Here is a 16,649-nt window from a genome sequence, read left to right on the forward strand (position 1 = left end):
GTGTATAATTATAATTTATAATAATATATTAACTTTATTCTCGTTATATGAGTCATTTAAAAGAATGTCGATTACATGAATTAAATAAACAATATATGTGGATTAATTAGTCGTTTCTAGTAGGAAAAAAACATTAAAAAAATTAAAAAAAAATTAGAAGTTATTAGTATGGTGAAGACCGAATTACAAGAGATTGCAACGAATTTCCAAATTACACGTTTCATCCTGGCATGTCATAAAATATAAATATCACTTAATTGGCACAATATCTAAAATTAAAATACACTTTTAAAATTTATTTTTTCAATTGTTTCTTTATGAAACCTATGAATTTACTACGTAATATATACTCCTTATGTCCCACACATACATTTATATATATTTTATTTTTCATCTGTCCTAATTATATTGTCTAGTTGTTATATTTAATGTTATTTGTCTTGATATTTTACTAATTTATCTTTATTAAATAGTATCATTGTTCCAAGATTTAGAGACGAGGAGGGCTTCAAATGTTGATGAGCCATTGATTGGATATTGATTGATTTAAAATAGAAAAATAGTAAATAGAGCATCTAACTTTATTGACACAACATTCGCAATGCAAGTCGAGTATCACCACCACCGAAGTTGGCCCCTCCTCTTTCATTATTAGATAGAAATAAGGATTTGATTTTTAGGCATAATTTTACATGCATGCCTAAATTAAAATGACGATGTATCTTTTATTTGTTTATTTATTTTTATTTGTATGCAATAGTGTAATAAAACCACACTTCAATAACTTCATTAGTACGTTTTTATTTTAAAAATAAATAAAACTACAAAAAAACTGTGAAGAGATCAATTCACGAGTTTATTTTATGAGACGCGAATCTTCAACGTTCAATACCATACTTATGAAAAGTTATGCTTTTTTACTATACATGTAGATGAATCTTGTTAACCATTCTCATAGATATATATGAGAAATTATCTCACAAGAATCCTATTAATAAAACTATATATATGACTACATCACACACTTACGTCAATCACATGTGTGAGAAAATAACTTTAATATAAGATGTCTTTTTTTAAAATACATGCAAAATATTGGATTTTAATATTTAGAATCCATTAAAAAATTTCTTAAACTCATTATAATGATAACTTTTCAAACTAGTCGACATTACTTAATTTAAATTAGAAGCAATTGAAATTATGATGGATTCACGCGAAAACAATATGAGACTGATTTCCCTAGCTCTGATAATTAATTAAACATTGGATGAAATTAAAAACTTATATAGGTGTTAACTAAAAAAATAGATGGGCTGGGCTATTCCCATGATAGCCTACCAGTAGATCCGATTATCATATCTTCAATTATTATTTTATACTAACGACGGAGCACACGCAACGCGTGTGTAAAATAATAAAGATGGTAAAGATATAATTTTCTTAAATAATATATGAATTGTGAAAGATAATTTTTGAATTTTTGAAAGTGGATAATATTTGTGGAAGTTATGATTAAATTATAGATTTCTTTTAAGTGGACATGGTTATTTTTGTAAAAAGTAAAAACTATTTGGTGTCATCAAGTCAGACCATTAAGGATCTCAACTTTTATAATATAGAAAGATATATTAAAATCCTCAATAAATAAGATGAATATATCTCTCTGAATACAAAAATTGGCCTAGCTAAAGCCTAAATGTGTAGGACAAATGCCATAAATATATATATATATAGGGAAAATTGCTTTTTTGAATTTGTATGTTTGTCACTTTGCGATTTCAGTCTTTTATATTTTTAGATTTCAGTTTTAGTGCGCTATCTTTATTTTTTTGGCAATTTTAGTCCTTTTTTCGATGTGGCACCGACGTGACACCAATTCAGTGCTGATGTGGAGCTGACGTGAACAGTGCCATGTAAGCATTTTTGAATAAAAAGGACCGAAATTGCCAAAAATCGATACATCACTACAACAAATATATGAATGTTACCACACTATAAAGACAACGATTTTATATCTAAAGTGTTGTCTTTTAGTCTTTAACAACAGTTTTTTAAAAAAATCGTTGTTGTTGGCCATATTTTATTTAGAAACGACAATGGTTTTCACAAAACCGTTGTCTTATATATATCAAATATGAGCGGGTTTTTTATGATCTACGACAACGGTTTTAATTTACTGTTGTCTATGTGCATTTTTGGAGGTCTACGACAACACATTTTGTAATCCGTTGTCGTTTTTATTTATTATTTATATTTATTTTTATTATTTTAAAAAATATACACAATATAATACATTTATTAATTAAATTTAAAAAATATACACGATATAATACATAATAACCTATACACTACACGCCTTGAGCCTTCAGTGAAGAAACGGGAGAAACCCAATCCCTAGCCAAACCCGTCGCACCCTTCAACCCAGCTCACCTCCGGCGCCGATAGATCGCCGAAAAATGGTCGTCCGACCTCCTTGCATCTAGCCCAAGCCTTAGCAACGCCAATCGTGAATTCAATCGTGAGTTTAATGCTTGGATCGGAACTACAGTGTCGCGACTTTCACTATGGAAGTTTCGTTCCTTTCTTCTCTTGCTTCGTGCTCATGCTTCCTGGTATTTTAGTATATGTTGAGGGTCTATATTTATTGTTATTTGGGCTTTTGGTGAATGTCGAGAAAAGGGTTAAAAATCGAGACTCTGTTTTGTGTTCTTTTTTTTTTTTTGGGGATTTTTTCAAACAATGTTCAAGTTTGGATGTGTGGGATTTCTCTTTTGAAACGGTATCTATACGTCCTATTGACTTGAAATTTTTGAAAACTCGGCTTGAAAAAGAAGAAAATACGGGAAGGAGAAAACACAAGTAGCCAAATCTCTGCTTTCAAGGTATCGGATTCAAGAAGGTACCGATTTCTTTCAATGTCATATAATTTTTTTTTAATTCTGTTATACATCATTGAATTTATTTTTTCTGAAGAAAGATAGGAAAAAATTCAGTCCTCTTGATGGTAAGTTAAGTGTTTGTAGAAATGTCTGTGAGGGAGAATTGGATGATTAAGATTGTGGATTTGTTGTTAATTAGTCCACTATGCTTGTGTCAGTTGCTCTTTTATCATTTTTCCTTTTCAAGTTTTTGCAAAAGAAGCGTGAAGAGCAGTATGCTCTTTTACTGAAATTGTTCGAGTAGGATGATGAACTCGAGCTTGAGTAGGGATTGAGCTCTTTTTTCTTTTTTTTGTATGTTAGTGTTTATTGAGGTGAGCAGTGAGCTCCTTTTGCTATTCTGCTAGTTTTTATTATTGTTTCACTATTGCGTTGATGTGTTTTCTATTGTGGTTATAAATTCGAATTCGTTGTGGACTACCCTCATCAAGGATTCCATCGATAAGCCAGTTAGTCTTTTTATTACTTGAATGAATACTCATTTCAGTCATACATTATAGTGTATATATGATAGCAGAGTACCGAGAGAAATATCCATTTTAAAGCATTCTCCTTTTTCTTCCTTAGTTCACATTCACAATCATGTTCTTCATTTCTTATTGCTGATTTTTGACGTATAACCATCAAATTTGTTGCTTTCAGAGTTCATTGAATCATTTTTTAATATCTAGCTATGGTATTTTCAATGAAATCTTCAAGCTGAATGTTCCTATATTGTTCATTAAATTGCACTACAACAAAAACAGCAAACGACAACGGATAAAATCCGTTGTCGTATGTGTCTCAAAACCGTTGTACTTTTGGGTGTTGTCAAAAGTATACTCAACGACAACAGATTTCTGTTGTCGTTGCCTTGAAACGACAACGATTTTTATCCGTTGTCGTTGCTTTCAAAAGACAACGGATTTTATCCGTTGTCGTTGCCTTGAAATGACAACGGTTTTTATCCGTTGTCGTTGGGTATACTTTTGACAACACCCAAAAGTACAACGGTTTTAAAATGAAAAAGACAACGGATTTTATCCGTTGTCGTTGCTCAAATAAAAAACAAAAAAAAAATTTTAATATACAAATTTTCAATATTATAAATAAAAAAAAATTAAAATTTCTAAAATAAAATTTAATATACAATTTTTCAATATTACAAATCAGTATTCTAATTCTAAATCAATCTACACTAGAAAATATAAAGATCGAGTTATGAACTAATCTATATAAATTTACTTGGAACACTCCTTCCAGATTAACATCCATCACTATTCCCTGCAACAATTCAAAATAAGATTACAACAGCAAACGAAAATTTCGAGAAATGGCACAGACATAGAATAAATGCGAATTTTAGTTTTCACTTGCTACACTGTAAATGAAAATAAAACTACACTGTAAATTGTATCCACGAGTTTCACAATACATAAACCACTACATACAAAATCAACCCCTACTGAATTCAATTCCAGGACCTCAACCCCACTTCCCACTGGCAAAAACTAAGACAGAAATCTATGGGGCTTGTGAAGATACCTTCCTAAGAAAATGAAACCATTCAAGAGGAAACACTGCCCGATCCGGATGGAAAGTTCTTCTTATCTGCCATGATCAGTTTAATTTAATTTAAACAAACTCTTGTAGGTACACAAAGTTCGTTCTCAAACCCAATATTCTTGAAAATATGCACACATAAAGCGAGGCACAACAAAGGCTTGTTCTATGGAAGAATTACTTACAACAAACAAGGTAAGAATATAAGCTCCAGCTGTTACCCCCAGGCACAACATTGCACCAAGGCTGGGGGGAGAGAGTTAGATATTTACACATCCATAGCAGCAAATAAAGATGAAATTTGTGAACGCTTATATTACCCGAAATAATTAAGGATTTCAGCAATCTGATCAGCTAAATCATCAATAGATAACAAGGATAGAAATCATGGTGCCCGTTACCGTGACATTGCTCGAGCTCAACTCCGTCTCAGCTATTCTCACACACCTATTTTTACATATGCATGCACTTAACATCACAGTCAATGGAATACTGAGGTTAAATATAATGTGTGAAAGGCAATTGAGTATTATTGACCAACAAATATGCAAAGTGTATGGTAAAATACATCTTGATTTTTTAAAATGGATACAAATTTAAAATCATATCGAGCTATGATTCCACTTTGTCACATTCAAACTCGACAATCGTGAGCAGTATTAGTTCAATTGCCATACATACACTTACTCTTCGGGCGCAGAGGATTATAATCAAGAAAGCCAATCTGATTCGGTCAAAACCTTTTTAAAAAAAGCACATGTTATTCAATGGGAACCATTCAATTAGTAGACACAAATTTACACATGATTCAAGCACATCACCAAATTCAACTCTAGATTCATGTACAACCATTACTATCAAGAAATCTCTTCACGAGTTCATTCCAATGATCACCACTTGAACTAAACATAACAATTTTCTCAAACAATCATACAAACAAGCAACTCAAACATTGCCGCATTTGAAAATCAAAAACAAATATCACAAAAGGAGAATCAAATAATAAATAACAACAAAATAATCAAGCAACAGCTCCATCGCACACATAATCAAAATCAATCATACAGCTAAATCAAACATCAAATCAGCCGAACCAGAATCGATTCTAAATTCAGCAAAAATAATAACTAAAAAAAGAACAAAAATTCCTCGAATGCAAAAGAAACAGCAAATTCAGAACTGTCATAACCTGATCCACAGCTCTGCCGCAAGTGTTCTGCTCTATTTTTCGTAGCCATGTACAGCCCGCAGAACTGGAACCTCGTAGCTGAAAAACTAAGAGGATCAAGTTCAGGTACGTACGTACGTAATATAATCATCGATATTCTTTAATTAAATCATATATCTATCTTTAAAATAATGTTTTTTCAATAATATTTTACTTGATTGTTTGAAGGCAAAAGTTGTAGGTTGAGATGGCATAATCAGCTTGATCCAAAGATAAATAAATGATCTTTCAGTGAAGAAGAGAAGCACAGATTAATGGAAACTCAAACACAATACGACAACAAATGGGCGCTGATTTCCATGCTTTTTCCATGTAGAGAAGATAATGCAGTGAAAAATCACTGGCACCTTGTGATGGCCAGGAAACACAGGGAGCTTTCAAAATCATTATGCATCAAGCTTGGAAAATGGACTTCTCAGTACTCCACAGATCATTACAAAAAGAAATACTGATATTGATTTCAGAACATGTTAAAATTCTATGTCATGATGTTTAGTCCTTTTTTTCAATTTATATTATTATTTTTTACAATATATATGAGTGAAGAGTAATTATACCTGAAGTAACCTCATACCCGTACAACCTTAGCAATCTAAATCCCATAACAGTGTCATCGATGTCCTAAACCACAGTGTTTCTTACCCAACAAATCCCTTTATCTGTGTATTGTCTGGAAAACGAAAATACATCATAAAATTAAAGGGTATAAGCAGCATATGGTCAGAGTATATTCAAGTAAATGCAGATATGATCGCTGGTCTATATCAATCTATAAATAGTCTTGGTATTCGGGGGTGGATATTCAATAATGTGACATTGGGCACTAAACTTAAGAGGGAAATTGCAAATGAAATAAACTTTTTATTTGAGAGGAACAAACAATTGAACTGAGCGCACTAGTCCACCTTTGGTTGAAGCATATTGATAGAATAAACTAGAAATAATGAATTTGATACCAACACAAAATAATGGAATTATAACCATGGATACATTATAATTCAGACACGACATTATATCGATGATGAAAAAGGTACCAGACCTTCAGCGGCTACACTGCATGCTCGCTCAATACACGACACAAATATCAGCATCATCTGATGCAGTTGTTGAGGCTTGCAAACCACAATCTCTGTTGAAATAAAAATAATTTCAGTGTTAATTATCAAAATTGGTTTAGGGGAATCCTTAAAAAAATGGTTTAGAGGAAAAAAATATTTTAGTATTCTGCGATGGAGTGCCGTACAGAAAATTATAAGCATTCCAAGAAAAAAACTGTATTTATTCAAAATTATTTGATTCTTGAACGAGGAAATTTTTTTTTAAAAAAACAAATGCACCACAAGCACCTGGTGTTCGAGTTTAAAAGTTTATTGGAAATCAATTACTCCACCATGTGATACTTGGCTGGCCACCTTCCGAATAAGAACTTTATCAGCACAAACACCACAAATGATCAGCTAACAAAAATTATCTTCCATATTAATTCTTACCTTTCTATATTTAACACACTCATGAGCGACAATGATAAATAATTAGAAGGTGGAGACACTTGGATTGGTAAAGCATAGTTAGGTGTCAGCAGCGACTTGAGCCAATGACGTCCCCACATCCTCGCGACATCAAGAGGAAGCCATCTGAAACAGGTTATACTATCACCCGATGTTGCACATAAACAAGTAATTAAGCCAATATTGACAATACATATCCAAATTTCAGTACCTGTTGCATTTTAATCCATGGTGTGATTGTATCGATAATTATCCAGTTCCGATCAAACTCGGATTATGATTTGGATATTACTGCTGAAACTTGAATATACTCTCTGTTATGTGTGTTGTCTCTTAGATCTCTAACAATAACATTCCAACAAACAACGTTTGAATGACGTCTTGTACATTATAGTTCAAATTTGGAGATGAGACCATGTTAAATATTTGAGTTATGTTATATTTACAATAAATGTTATATATGGTTATACTAAACTACCCAAAATCAGTACTAATGGAAAGATATTTTTGTCGAGATATCTATATATTCAAAGATATTATTTAATTGTGTATGTATCTAACATTTTTTTCTAAATATTTTGTTCATTAAATTAAACTCCACATGAATTTTGCTATTTCCTGTTGGTTGCATCAGAATTTTGGGAAAACAACACACGAAAACTCCAAATTTTAACCAATGCATTGGGAATCAGTATAACTCAAGAATTTCCACACACGTGTAAAGGATTTAAAATAATTATTTAGGTATTCTTCATTTTAAATCAATTCAAACAAGATTTTAATGAAATTTCTATATTAAATGGCAGGAACTCAGTGGACCTTGTACTCTTTAAGGTTAGACTCTGCCAAATCCAAAACTTCGAACCTCCAACCTTTCTGTAGCGAGTACTTCTCATACCTGATTAAGATCAACAAAAAGTCAGAATGCCAAAAAGAAACACTTAATATGTAACACAAGTTATAGAAACAGCTCCAACATCTTGAATACGTCCATGGCAAACAAAGAGGCATCTTCTCCTCCAGTTCCTGAAACAAATCACGCCAAGAATGTCAATAATAGATTTCTACCTTAAAGGACAAAAATAACCATAAAGCTCGTGAAGTAAATATGCAGGCCCTGGGCTAGTGGTGGGATTTTCTACCTACTCAGACTTCCAATATGCAGTCACGCTCATCTGCGTCATCCTTAGGTAGCAAGGACTTGAGCAACAAATACTGGAGCCGCTTTTTTTCTTTTGATAGTTGCCCCAATTCTTGAGAAGCCATTTATTGCATGTCTGTGGGGACCCGGGTTGCTAATCTTATTTTAGGGCAATTTATTGTAATTAACAATTAAACAAGTACTTAAAAGAATTAAAGAAACAAGAGCTAAAAAAAAAAATTTTGTTTTAAAAGGCAGGGTCTCGCTCGATCGGGGAATATGCTATCAAAAATCTGCTGCCAAAGAATGGATAAACAAGTCATAATCTTTTATACATGCTACAAAATCAAATACATGCTATCTTATAACGTCTTACAAGCTTCTAAACATAATAAACATAAACTAGCATGTATTCAAGCCATAATATACAAAGTTCTTGTATCACTTCTAGCATGGTTTAACAACATAAAGTACAAGTCGTGCTACTTAAGCCCGTGTCCTCACTTGCTATGCCTCAATCTCGAGCTATCCTTGTCTTTTCTGACTAGCTCCTGCCCCACCTATTGACATGCACACATACAAAACAAAGCAATAGCCGGATAACTCCGGTGAGAATAAAATCCCAGTATAAACAACTTTAAACGCGAGATAATAAACGTGAATGCAATGCAAATGGCAAAGGAAGGCTATCAAGCTGATATCAATAAAACTTAGTTCTTTGGGATCCCGAGGAATAAAATAACTATCAAACCACCGATACTCCCATTCGAGGCGGCATCAAGTATTTTAGTCCTCTGACTTTGGTACAACTATAGTGAGTCTTCTGGCTCTGAACATAAATCCATATTCTGTGCCATGAGTCAAGCTGACTCTAGAAATAAATTTACAGTCCATGCCACTCACTACAGCTCTCCAAACGTCATCTGCACTCTAGGCGATGGCTGCCCTCTGTGCTATTAAGGCTGGAGTTCAAGATGAATGCAACATAAGCTGTATGCATTAAAAGCTATAAAACACATCTTGAACAACTAAGCATATAAGCAAACAAAGCAGTACAAACAAATAATCACATAAGAAATATAAAGAAACAAGTATGTGATTGACATGAGAATACTTGAAATGAAAGCTATTTCAAGCGTTCTATCCCATCAGGATTTGCTGTCATTTATACCTTTCTATGTCACGTCTGAAAGTACTTCAAATCTGCAAGTACATCAATGAAAATCCATATCAAAAGGTTGCTCCACTTCTCAACTCAATCTCAAGTGCAAATGCTAGCAAACCTTGCTTCAAATCCTTCTCGGTTTGACTCGGAGATCTCGAGTTCGGCAACTTCGATAGAAAGCTGATAAATTACATATCGAATAACTAACAAGATCAAATGCCATTCAAACCATGCTTCGTTCAATCAACAATATCAAAGTCTTGACATTTTGCAAATCGACGGCATAACGGCTAAAACCGGCAATCCAAACAATATCCAAATCAATCCAACAATCCAGATAACTTATAATCTCTAACATATCATCTCATTACCATAAAAATCAATATCAATCAAACATGGTAGTGTTCGAATTATTCTTCCCAAATTCATATAAAATCCGAACGACAGTCTTTTTCCGAACCGTCTGCGAATACACGATCGGTACAGCTGATATACGCATATATGATAAAATCATAATTTTCCATCTTTCACATAAAAATAAAATCTGAGATATGTGAATAAAACATGTACCAAATCGAAGGTCTCGAAGCTGTGATCGCAGATATATATTTATCTGGAATTTCTGATAACCGGAACGCAAGTTATCGAAGCTTGAACGGGACGAAAATGGAGTTCTTGAAGGTTTGGACGATTCCTCTGTTTCTTTTCCTTTCCAAAATCTGATATGCACGTGTATTCAGCTTAATTCAAGTGGAAATTGAGATATATATATATATATCATATTTGCAGTTTAGTCCCTGAACTTTTGACTATTTGCAATTCAGTCCCCGGAAAAGCGATTTAATTCAATTTCAATCCTTTTCAATTTAAGAATATTAGAATTTAATTCTAAACTCTAAATATTCCCAAATTAAATATTCTCGGATTAAAATTAAATAATCCCGGGCCTTACAATGTCTCTGTCATCCTGACTTTCAACATTCATCAACTTCATCCCGTCGATATCCTTTTCAAAAAAAAAGGAACCATCAAGCCATATGCTGGCAGCGATTAACAATCGCAGTGAGACTGAGTGAGATAATTACCCTGCTCACGGTTCTCAACTGATTTATCAAATCAACTGAATCTCGGAGCTTCTTCAGCTTCTTATTGGCGTTTGTATACTTTTCGGGCAATGCATCTGGCTATCTTTTCAGACGAGTTAAAAAAGATCTTCCCCAAACAGATTGTAAGTGGGTACAAACAAATGCTCAAAATTTAATTACCTGATTGACTATGCTCTGAATATAAGCATGACGGGTTTCGATGGCGGATAATTTATGTTCCATGATCTGAATTAAATTCTAAGAAAGTTGATGCGGTGGTTCCGAAACAGTATGCGCCGCCAGGAAAGAGGTGGAGTAAGAAGAAAAGGGTGTTGGTTGGTTGAATAACGGAATTGAAATCCACCAAAACTTGTTAGAGACGAATTCAGCCGCTTAAAAAACCACTCGACATACCAAAATTTCAATTCAAAATCAAATAACAGCAGATCCATAAATAAAAACACCAAAATGTTGCTAAAAAGTCGCATTCTTTGTTCCAAAAAAAAAATCACAAAACTCTAATAAATTAAAGAGAGATCGGAAGAGAAGTCTAGAATTTGAGACCCCCCAAGAACCGCAAACCAAATTTTACATCCAAACAAACAAGAATTCAGCCCAATACATACCCACCAGAACACCACCACCACCGACAAAAAAAATTACCTACCAGTCTCAGATTTCAAAGAAAAAAGATGAAAAACAAAAATTATGGGAGAAACTTCAAATATCAAATGGCGAGGAGAGGAGCAGACATAATTAAGTGGGGGAAATCCACTGGTTGATGTCGCCTAGGATTGTACTACAAAGTCACGAAGATCTCAAGCCTGTTTCCGACGGTGTACGTGCAGTGAGGGTGGCAGATTGGGGATGGGGTTAGGGTTTGACAGGAAATTGTTTGAGAATGAATAGAAGAAGAGGAAAGTTGTGTTTTGTTTTTTATTTTATATTCAGTTTATTTTTTTTTAAAAAAATTCCAAACACAATGATTTATTAAAATTGTTGTCTTTGACTTTAAAAAATAAAATAAAAAGACAACGATTAAACAAAACCCGTTGTCGTAGAACTCCAAAAGCACGCACAGAGACAACGGTTTTAAAAACCATTGTGGTAGATCCTAAAAAACACGCATATAGACAACGGTTGATTAAAACCATTGTCGTAGGCCATAAAAAATCCGCTCATAGACAACGGTTTTTTAAAACCGTTGTCTTTGACACATATAAGACAACGGTTTTTTAAACACCGTTGTTGTTTTTAATGAAAATACGGCCAACGACAACGGTTTTTGTAAAAACCGTTGTTAAAGGCTAAAAGACAACAGTTTGTGTATAAAACCGTTGTCTTTTTAGTGTGGTTAATTAACATATTTGTTGTAGTGTTGACAAATAGTAATGTGTCAAAAGTTATACTTGCAGAAATAAGCTTTGATGCTTCCAAGGATCTCGATTCACTTGAGGTATGATGAATTATGACAGTGTCATCATATAATATCATTAGAACTGAACAAATACTTTGTTTGTTAACTGTTTCGTTTAACCAGAATATATATGATCACAATTTAAATCGCAGAGAACAAAATTGCTTTAAATCATGTCCCTATTTTCAGTATATAATAAAATGCTTCCACACTTACTATACACTCTAATCTTATTATGTCGAATCATTGCTTTAATTGATTATACAGAATTTTGAGTAACATGTCTATCCAACTTATAACTTTTCGATCTCATTGCAGTTTCATCCATTTCATATACCAGACCTGTCATCTGGATGTCCATTGTTTGTATCAGGAAGATATTGTGGAAACTTTCCTGACTTTGTTGAAGTTGGCGGGATCTTGGCTGATTCGAGTAGTTTTGTTATACAAACGAAAGTTCAACATGCAAAAGATATACCTCTTTACAGGGTATGTCTTCAACTCATTGACAATAAATCACCTTCGTAAAAGTACTCATGAAACTGAAAAATATTTTATAACTTTAATTCCATTTTTGTATGGCTATGTACGTACTTCTACCAGGCATTTGCGAGGAGACAGATTGATGCCCTTACATCTCATGCATGGTTTACAAGAAGCAAACCCCAAGAGGAAAAGGTCTGTTCTAGTGTTCTCAATCTAAAATTATGATATATATCTAAATGCATGTATAACTAATCTGAAACGAGTTCTTATTGTATTGTACTCATGACCTTTAAATATTAACGAAAGCTCTTAAATGTGGTTGTTATTTTCAGCTGCAAATCTTGATTAGTGCATCATGATAACATGCTTTTCCATGCATATCTATACAGGCAATATTCTAGCCACATGCAATATTGACACCTCTCCTTACATGATTGGAAACACTCGATCTGAATGATTTTTGTGTTCATGTTTTTTGACTGGAATTACACTCTACTTGTAGGCTACGAAACTGAGCTTGCATAGCAGGGTTCCTTCCGAGTATACCAGAATTACTCTGATGGAGACTTACAGTGACAAGTTATCTGCTAAGTCAGACACAAAACAAGAGGTATATATATGTTTACTTGTGATTCATCTACAAATATTATTTGTAGACAGTGAATTCTGCTTTCTTCTACAAAGGGTCCTCGACAACCAGATGCAAAACAATGTGGTTATTATGTCATGAGATTTATGAAATATATTATTGAAGGAAATGTTAACAGTGAAAAGAATTCACTGTCCGCTATAGTAAATCTTCTCAAATAATTGTCTTGTTATTTTTTTCCAAAGTCATTTACATTTATTTGGGTAATAATATAATTTATTTTGTGGTTTGAAGTTCGTGAAAACAGAGTACTCAATGGAAGAAATTAATGAAGTCCGTTCCGAATGAACGAAATGCATACAAGATTATATTGATTACTAGGTACGTATATTTATTTACGATTATATCATATTTTGGACAAAAAATCATGAAAGATTTGGATTCATGGAAATGCAGTTGTACTTTACTGTTCCAATTTATCTATTTTCATTTAGAGGTGGATCTTTCGGTTATGAGTTTTTTATGCTTTTGGATGTTTTATGCCTGAAACCAAATAATTCATTGACTTTGTTCTTTTATACAGAATTGGTTGCCGAAATTTTTTTGGTGCATGATTAATAATGATTCAAACATGATTTCTTAATTTCCAAATTTAAAGTTGACAGCTTGTAGAGGATTTAACATAGACACTATTGGTGCACACTGCATGCTTATGACTTCTTTTGTCAAGGCCAAAATTATGAGAAAATAATTCAACAATATTCTTTGATCTAACTTCTTGTAGGATTAGGGTACGTATATTGGATAAAACAAGAATCAATAATCATTAGTCTTAAAGCTAGTTAGCTACTTTCATTACAAAGAGAGGTATATAAATATTAGGTTTTCTTACTATAATATAAAAATGAAATGGAAATAATTAATGGAATGTGTGTGTGTGTAAATTAATGGGTGGGGCTGAAGCATAAGATGAGAATCATGAAAGTAGGAAGAAACAAGTCTAGATGGGGTTGGTCACACTCGCTATCACTGTCATCATCCAACGGACGGAATGATGAATTAATGTATGAGCCATTATATATACATTTATTTACAGACCACTGGAAGACCTTTGTATTATTGGATCTCATATATATATATATATATATATGAAAAGACACTCACGAGTCACGTCTATATGTAATGTCAATGCCATGCATGCATTTAAAGTTGATAATAACATGCTAAAAGTGAGGCACATACAAAGCTGACGAGTACAAAACATATATCTTGATCAATAAATTGGTAGACCAATAGCAATAGCTTAATCAAACCATAAATAACTACTAAGTACTAACTAAAACTTCTTAATCATATAACAAATACGCGAACGTCCCATAATATATATTTTCTCCAAACAAACATAAAATATCTGATCTTTAAAGCAAACATCTTCATTCCAACTCCATTTATAACATTATTTAGTTCACCCTGCAAACCACCAAGACAATAAATATATCAGAAAATGCAAAGAAATTATATTTTGATTTCTCAGAAAAAAAAAAAGTACGGCAAGCAAATATTCTGAATGTATTAATTAATTTGTACGAGAAACTCAGGTCATGTAGCATAGAATCAACCTATATATATATATATATATATATAGTTTAATTAATTAAGTACGTACTTGGAGCAGTCAATGGATGGGCTGATGACGAAAGAAATAGGGACGCCACATTTTCCGGGGATCTCGGCGGCGTTTTTTATCATGCCGGGGGTGGCGGATTCGACGAGAGATTTCAAGCACGTGCAGACGGCCTGGCGGTCCTCTTTCGTGGCGGCGGCATTGAAGACAGACCTTACGCCATTGCAGCACTCCGCCGGCGGCACAGAGCCTCCGAATAAAACAAAGTTGAGGCATGGAGACAGTGTGTTCAGCACCGAGGTGCATTGAACCGCTGCCTCCGCCGTAGGGGGCGCCGGAGCAATCAGCGCCGCGGTGATCATCGCCACCAGTAACGACGTCGTCGTCCTTGCAGATAAGCTGGCCATTGATTCGTTGGAGGAATTAAGGAATGGAATATTAATTTGAATGGGCTTTTCGTTTGTCAGCAGGGTTTGAATTTATAGAGAGAGGGCAAGGAATTAATGGCTTTTTGGAGAAATTAATGAATGAGTCAAACATTTTTGTTGGTGGACAGTTGGGGTTTTTAATTCAAATCTCTGTTCATGACATTTGGCATATTTATATTCTATATATATTATATATATAAAAGGACGCAGATATTGTATTAATTGTCTTTATTTCACTAAAAATCTCATATTCATTCCATATTTTACATTATATATTATATAAAATATGGAGATATTGTAATAGTTATTTTTTTAACTAAAAATCTCCTAGCATTTTACATTATATATTATATAAAAGATGGAGATATTGTAATAATTATCTTTATTTCACTAAAAATCTCCTACTCATTCCATATTTTACATAAATAAAAAAAATTACATAAATAAAAGTTCTCTAATACACAAGCAAGACATGCATATTTTCTACTAATTAATATTATGTCTCTCGATCTAGTCTCTAGTTTTCACTTCTTTTTTTTTTTTTTTTGGCTAATTATGTCTCTCAAATTTTTATTTTATCATTTATATCCCAAGTCTCTTGTTTTGTTTTCGAAAAACGTATTTATCGTCGACTCATATGTCATATGTACGTAGAAGACACTTCGATGCTCAAGTCAGTGATTACTCAATGAATAATAATCGAGAGTAGAACGTTATAGTGCTAAAAAAGTGTGTAACTTAATAATGAGTTGAATTGAAATATTTATAGAAGGAGTCTACTTAAATTAAATATATAATATTTAAATATGTTTGAGCCTCAAAAATATTTGAAGATGACCTTTATAATTGGGCCTAGGCCCGGTGAAATTTTTTAGATGTAAATCATCAATATATGTAGCGAGACACAAACTAATCGAATATCATAATCAAAGTAAATTATAATATGTAATTTAAAACTACGTACACATCATAAATAAACATTATACATGATTTTTTGAAATAACTTCTTCAATAATCAATATTATTTTAAAGAATTATTTGCATCAAATAACCCTATGAAATATTGAAAATGCACATATATGAATTATTTCCTCTAAAATTTTAATATGAATTTTCAACCCTAACCTTTTATAAAATTAGCACGCGCGCCGTTTCATATGAGAGATTGTTGCGCACGTGCCCCTCATGCGACTAAGTCAATATTTTGATCTTTTTTGGCGCCAAATACCTACGTAAAATATTAAAATTACATATTTGACCTCTCAAAAGTATAATTTTTACATTTATTCAACCCATAAGATCCAATTATAAAATATTTATCAAACATTTACATTTTATGAATTTTTATATGTTTTTTATTTTAAATTTATTATTATTAATTAATTCGTTTATGTTTTCACATAAAAATTGGCAAATTTTGTGTGGGTTGCAGGTGTGCCAGACACTCACGTGCCAAATGAAATAAAAATAAAAATAAAAATAAAAATCTAACTT

At 32.8% G+C, this 16,649-nt stretch overlaps 1 protein-coding gene and 1 pseudogene across 1 annotated transcript; both read right to left on the reverse strand.

The window, feature by feature from the left end:
• Nucleotides 1–8,030: 8,030 nt before the first annotated feature.
• Nucleotides 8,031–11,099, reverse strand: LOC140878086 (peptide chain release factor 1, mitochondrial-like; annotated as a pseudogene).
• Nucleotides 11,100–14,332: 3,233 nt separating this feature from the next.
• LOC140885413 (non-specific lipid-transfer protein 1-like) lies at nucleotides 14,333–15,175 on the reverse strand. The gene is made up of 2 exons (XM_073292371.1): nucleotides 14,770–15,175; nucleotides 14,333–14,573 (listed from the first exon to the last, which is right to left on the reverse strand). Exons 1-2 carry the CDS (start codon nucleotides 15,132–15,134, stop codon nucleotides 14,564–14,566), a joined length of 375 nt encoding a protein of 124 aa, XP_073148472.1. The 5' UTR covers nucleotides 15,135–15,175; the 3' UTR covers nucleotides 14,333–14,563.
• Between the last annotated feature and the right edge of the window lie 1,474 nt (nucleotides 15,176–16,649).

The sequence above is a fragment of the Henckelia pumila genome, chromosome 2, assembly GCF_033568475.1.
Source record: "Henckelia pumila isolate YLH828 chromosome 2, ASM3356847v2, whole genome shotgun sequence".
In the NCBI taxonomy this organism is placed as follows: domain Eukaryota; kingdom Viridiplantae; phylum Streptophyta; class Magnoliopsida; order Lamiales; family Gesneriaceae; genus Henckelia; species Henckelia pumila.

Excerpts from the sequence above, each read along its gene's own strand:
- LOC140885413 (XM_073292371.1), bottom strand. The coding sequence starts at position 15,134 with ATGGCCAGCTTATCTGCAAGGACGACGACGTCGTTACTGGTGGCGATG.